The sequence below is a fragment of the Petaurus breviceps genome, unplaced genomic scaffold (assembly GCF_028583685.1).
Source record: "Petaurus breviceps papuanus isolate PSGF00001 unplaced genomic scaffold, PetGlider_PUasm1.0 188, whole genome shotgun sequence".
NCBI classification, from domain to species: domain Eukaryota; kingdom Metazoa; phylum Chordata; class Mammalia; order Diprotodontia; family Petauridae; genus Petaurus; species Petaurus breviceps.
Genome location: NW_027185804.1, coordinates 39,995,480 through 40,001,039, shown reverse-complemented (window position 1 = coordinate 40,001,039; position 5,560 = coordinate 39,995,480). Strand labels below are relative to the sequence as shown.

At 36.9% G+C, this 5,560-nt stretch overlaps 1 protein-coding gene across 1 annotated transcript; it reads right to left on the bottom strand.

Moving 5' to 3' along the window:
- Positions 1–2,768: 2,768 nt before the first annotated feature.
- LOC138163504 (olfactory receptor 4S2) lies at positions 2,769–3,695 on the bottom strand. The gene has a single exon (XM_069090965.1). The coding sequence runs from the start codon at positions 3,693–3,695 to the stop codon at positions 2,769–2,771; it is 927 nt and encodes a 308-aa protein (XP_068947066.1).
- Between the last annotated feature and the right edge of the window lie 1,865 nt (positions 3,696–5,560).

Genomic DNA, 5,560 nt, shown 5'->3' with positions numbered 1-5,560 from the left:
ATAATCTGAGATTAAAAGCCTTTTCTTTCATTCTTTTCTTTCCTTTTCCTTTCATGGTCATTGAGCTGATAGAATCAAGGGAAGGATTGGAATTATAGTATGTCAAAGTATTTGACAAAATTCCTTACTTTTTTTCCCTCAGGAATATATTAGAAAATTTAAACTAGACTGTAATATCAGTGTTGGTTCAGTCATCAGTTTGAAACAAATAGTAATCAACAATTTTGCAAACTTAGAAGGACATCTCAACAGGAATACAATGTTGTGCTATACTGTTTAGCATTTTTATCAGTGACTACAATAAAGCTACAAGTGAGATAATTATCATATCTCAGTTAGCACAAAGTTAGGACAGAAGGTTACCACACTGGATGATAGGATCCAAAGAAAACTATCATCAACCTAGAACTTTGTTCTGAGTCTAGCGGAGAAAAATTTAGTGGAAGAACATAATGAAATAAAAAAGTCTCTAAACTTACATTTGGATTTTAAATGTCACCTTTAGACATACAAGTCTAGGAAGAATAGCTATCTATAATTTTCTCTAAAAATCTATTTTATATTATTTCTTCAATTTTGATAAAACATATTAAATGGAGATCTTCCCAGATCTCCAAATGAGAGAATCTTTGTCAGCACTAAGAATACCAGAGAGTTGTGACAGGTAGGTGGTGAAGTTCATGAAGTGCCAGTCTTAGAGTAAAGAGGACCTGTATTCATATCTGGCCTTGGACACTTCCTAGCTATGTGACCCTGTGCAAGTCACTTAACCCATATTTCCTCACCAGAAAAAAAAGGAAACTATTACAGTGCCCAGGGTTTAGGAGGTGATAATCCTGCCATATTCAGACCAATTCAGATCATTCCAACAATACAATGCTCAATTTTATTTAAATACCACATTTTGAGAAGAGCAGTGATAAGTGGATAAGTATTCATAGAATGGAGATCCAGAGAGTGAAGGTCCTTGCCATGTCACATGTGAATTCATTTGTAGGAGTATAGGGCTTTCCTCTTTGTTAAATAGTAAAAGTATAGAAAAATCTACTATTTATCTTCAAGTACTTCAACAGATACCAGGTTGTACAAAATCAATGAAAATTATTCTGATTGACCCCATTCTCCCAGGACAAAACTGGAGTAGAACTTTGACTTTTGTTATTAGGAAAAAAAAAAATCTCTCAGTAACAATTAGGATTATAAAGTGAAATGGAATGCCTCAATAGGGCAGCTAGGTGACATACTAGATAGAGCACCCAGACTGGAGTCAGAAAGACTTATCTTTCCAAGTTCAAATGTGGCCTCAGACATTTAGTATTACCCTGGGCCATTCACTTAAATCTGTTTGCCTCAGTTTCTTTATCTGTAAAATGACCTGGAGAATGCACTGCCTTAATAGAGATTGGATACCTAATTACTCCAGGTTTTAAAGGAAAGGCTACATGACCATTTTAGGATGCTAATTCAGATATATACTTTTTTAAAAGGCTATTGAGGGGTACTAAACAGAATGTGGTTTTGAACCTTGAACCCTGCCATCTGGGTGACCTTCTCTGAGTCTTGTCAACTATATGAAACATGTATTCTTCATCTGAAAATTAGTTTTGGCTGAGACAGGAATAAGTGGTTTAGAGATGCCTTCCAGCCCTGAAATTCAGAAAATATGATTAAGACAAACTAATCTCTATATTTCCTCTAGTTCCAAATGCTACCATGTCCTGACCTAAGTTAAAAATCACAACTTGGAAATCTGGCAACTGGGTGGTACCAAGGAATTTACTCAACCTTTCCAAGCCTGTTTCCTCATATGTATCAAAGTGTTAATAAACCTTGACTCACAAGGCTGCTGGAAAGAAAGTGCTTTGTAAATGTTTAGGAATTCAAGCAGATATTATTGCCTGTGGTTTTTGTTCCAATGCAGTACAGTGGCTTCAGTAAATATTGTGGCCTGTGAGTCAGGACTATCTGCATGTGAATCCTGCCTCTGAAACTTTAGTCAAAAAACTTTGGACAATTTACTATCGTCTGCCTTGAGTCCCATTAGATGGTGAAATCATTGAATGTTATTTACTCTTCTCATTTTTCCTTTTGTCCTCAATACTTAGTACTACAGCAAACACAGGTTAAGAGCTTAATAAAACCTGGTTGGCTTAGTTTTCTGCACCTTAATTTTCTCTGGAAGATGAGAATTGTCTTTTCATTGGCAACAAGTCCATTTGTTCCAGGCATTTAACAAGATGGACTTTGACATCTCTTCCAACACTAAATTTCGGATCCTGTGATTCATTCGTATCTTTATATTCCCATATTCTAGCCCAGTGCCTGGTTATTGTTTTGTCATTTCATTTACGTCTGAATCTTCATGACCACATCTTGGAGTCTCCTGGCAGAGATACTGCAGGCGTGTAGCATTTCCTTCTTCAGCTCATTTCACAGATGAGGAAACTAAGGGAAACAAGGTAAAGTGGCCTGCCCAGAGTCACACAACCAGTACGTATCCTAGACCAAAATAGAACTCAGGAAGATGAGTCTTCTGGCTGCAGGCCCAAGACAATATCCACTGTGCCACCTAGCTCCTCTAGTGTCTGATACATAGAAGATATTTTTTTTAATTTTCATTGATTGGTAGAGTGACAATATCTCATGATATGAATGATTCAAGAAGTCAGTTTAAGAGATAGTGGAAAAGGGGAATATATGATGAACCCAAAGCTCTTCTGAAATTTTAGAGGAAAATTTGAACAAAACAGCCACTACTATTATATGAATTATTTCTGTAGAAAGGTTTTCCTGGTCCATAACTTTTTCATGGCATTCTTTACCTCTGCATTTCTCAATGTGTAAATCAAGGGGTTTAACATGGGTGTGACAATGGTATAAAACAGTGCCACCATCTTATCTTCTGAAAAAGTTGTGTCAGGCCGCATATACATGAATGTGCAGGGTCCAAAAAACATAATGACCACAGTTATGTGGGAACCACAGGTAGAGAGTGCTTTGCGCCTACCTTCAGCTGACTGTTTCCTCAGGGACACCAGGATGACTGTGTAGGAGATGAGCAAGATAACAAAGCTCCCTAGAGCAATGGTTCCACTGTTGGCTGTCACCACAGCCCCTACAACGTAGGTGTCAGTACAGGCAAGTTTCAGTACAGGGTGCACATCACAAAAATAGTGATCAATTTCATTGGGGCCACAGAAAGGCAACTGGATTACCAGCGCCACTTGGATGAAGGAATGGATAAAACCACCCACCCATGTCCCCAGGAGCATCTTATTACACCTGCCCCTGTCCATGATGGTCATGTAGTGTAAAGGCCTGCAGATGGCTACATATCTGTCATAAGCCATCACTGTGAGGATGAAGATCTCTGTGCAGCCAAAGAAGTGCACCCCAAACAATTGCATCATGCAACCTGCATAGCTGATTCTTTTCTTCAATGCCAATAAGTCTGCAATCATTTTGGGGGCTGTGACAGAGGAGTAGCAAATGTCTACAAAAGATAAGTAATTTAGGAAGAAGTATATGGGTGAATTGAAAAGATTGCCAATGCAGACTGTTGCTATTATGAGAAGGTTACCCAGAAGAATAATTGAATAGAAAAAGGTGAAAACCACAAAGCATATCTTCTCTATGTCTGGATTCTGAGAAAGCCCCAAGAAGATAAACTGAGTCACATTGTTTATGTTCTCCATTGACTTTCTTTCTCTGGTCACATACCTCAGGGGAAAAAAAAAGAAATAAGTCCTTCTGAAATGATTCAGAAAAAATCAACAGCATAAATTAAAAGAAAAATGACAGAATTTCATTGCTGCTTTTCTCCCATTTTGACTTCATTAGATGACCTATGCAAATTGTGTGTCTCTAATTTATAAAGGAGGAAAGGATTGGTCATAAAACCACTTAAGATAAGAGTCTAAATTTAAACCAACTCCTGAGCTCCACTCCATGGCTTTTTCCATGACAACATATATAACTCAAAGAGAAACCCATATTTCTTCTCTGACTTAAGAATACCTGAGAGAGAGGGTAGACTGAAAGAGGGAATGGGGTAAAGACTGGGCATGAGATTGCTGTATCTCTCTCTATAGTTATATGTACATTATACATATATATACACACATACATATATAAGCATATACATATATACACCCATATATAGATACATATATACAAATACATACATACATTAATGGGAATAGGGTCTTGTACTGATGGTAACCTCAAGTTCATAGACTGATATCTAATGTTTTTCCTTTCTTTACAAAATGGATAAAAAGTCACTCAAATAAGTTTAATTAAGTGAGCTGTTGTGTGCTAGATGTTATTAATAAAAATACCAAGAAAAAATAGCACACACCCTCCAAGTGCTTGAATTTTAGGAGAGAGCCATATGGAAAAGTCAGCAAATACCAAAAGTACACAAGATAGATAATAAACTAATTGTGCAGGTTAAATAGCACTAATATTTGCAAGTTCAATAAAGGTATCATGTAAGAGGTGGCACTTGAACCAATTATTGAAAATGTGGCTAAAGATTTTAATAGAGAAAAGCATGAAAGGAGAATATACCTGGGAAAGTCAAAAACAAAAAGGACATTGAGTACCATTTACAGATAAACCAAATAAGATACATTGGCTGAAACGTGCAGTGACTGCCTGGGAGTAATGTGAAACCAATCTGGAGTGATGGATTGAAGTCAATTTATTAACAATTGTAATGGAAAACAACATAATTTATATTTTGTCATTGAGGTAATCAGAATGTATATATTTTTGTGCTAGGAAATAGTATGGTCAGTTCTATGCTACAAGGATATTATTTTTTTCATCTAGATATAGAATAGATGGGAAAAAGAGGCAGAAAAATGCAACAGTAACAATTTGGAAACCGTTTATTACCTTAGGTGCCCCAAGTAAGACATGATTTGGGCCTGAACTCATGTCATAATTGTGCCACTGAGGAGAGGGGAACTGATAGTAGTCATGTTGTAGAGGTAAAATCAAGATGGTTTTATAAGGGATGGAATTTAGGGGTGAAGAAGTATGAAAAGGTGCAGTCTACTCCAATGTTGGGAAGCTGAGAAACTAATAGAACAGAAGTGTCATGGACAGAAAATCCATATTTAGGAGGTTGTGTGCGTCAAATAGGAAAGATGATGAGTTTTGTTGTCAATATGCTGATTGTGATATCCCTAGGATATGACCAGGTGATGTGGGATGGGAGTTCATGAAAGAGATAACAAAGCTTTGATGTATTGATCTGGGAGTGATCTACATAGAAATGATCATTAAACCCCTCAGATCTAGTGAATTCACTCTGAGAGAGGGTATGGAGAAATGAAGGTCCAAGACAAAGCAGTGGAATAAAACCCTATAGAGCAAGTCAGACAGGTAAGAGAAGAACCAAGAGGGGATGGTGTCAAAAAACCCAAGGTAGAGAAAATATCTAGAAGAAAGAGCCATCAATAAATCATGCCAAGATGTAAAAAAAAATGATTGACCGAAAGTCATGTACTATACCAAATAAAAGTTGAATTGCAATTTGGGAGAGGTTTCA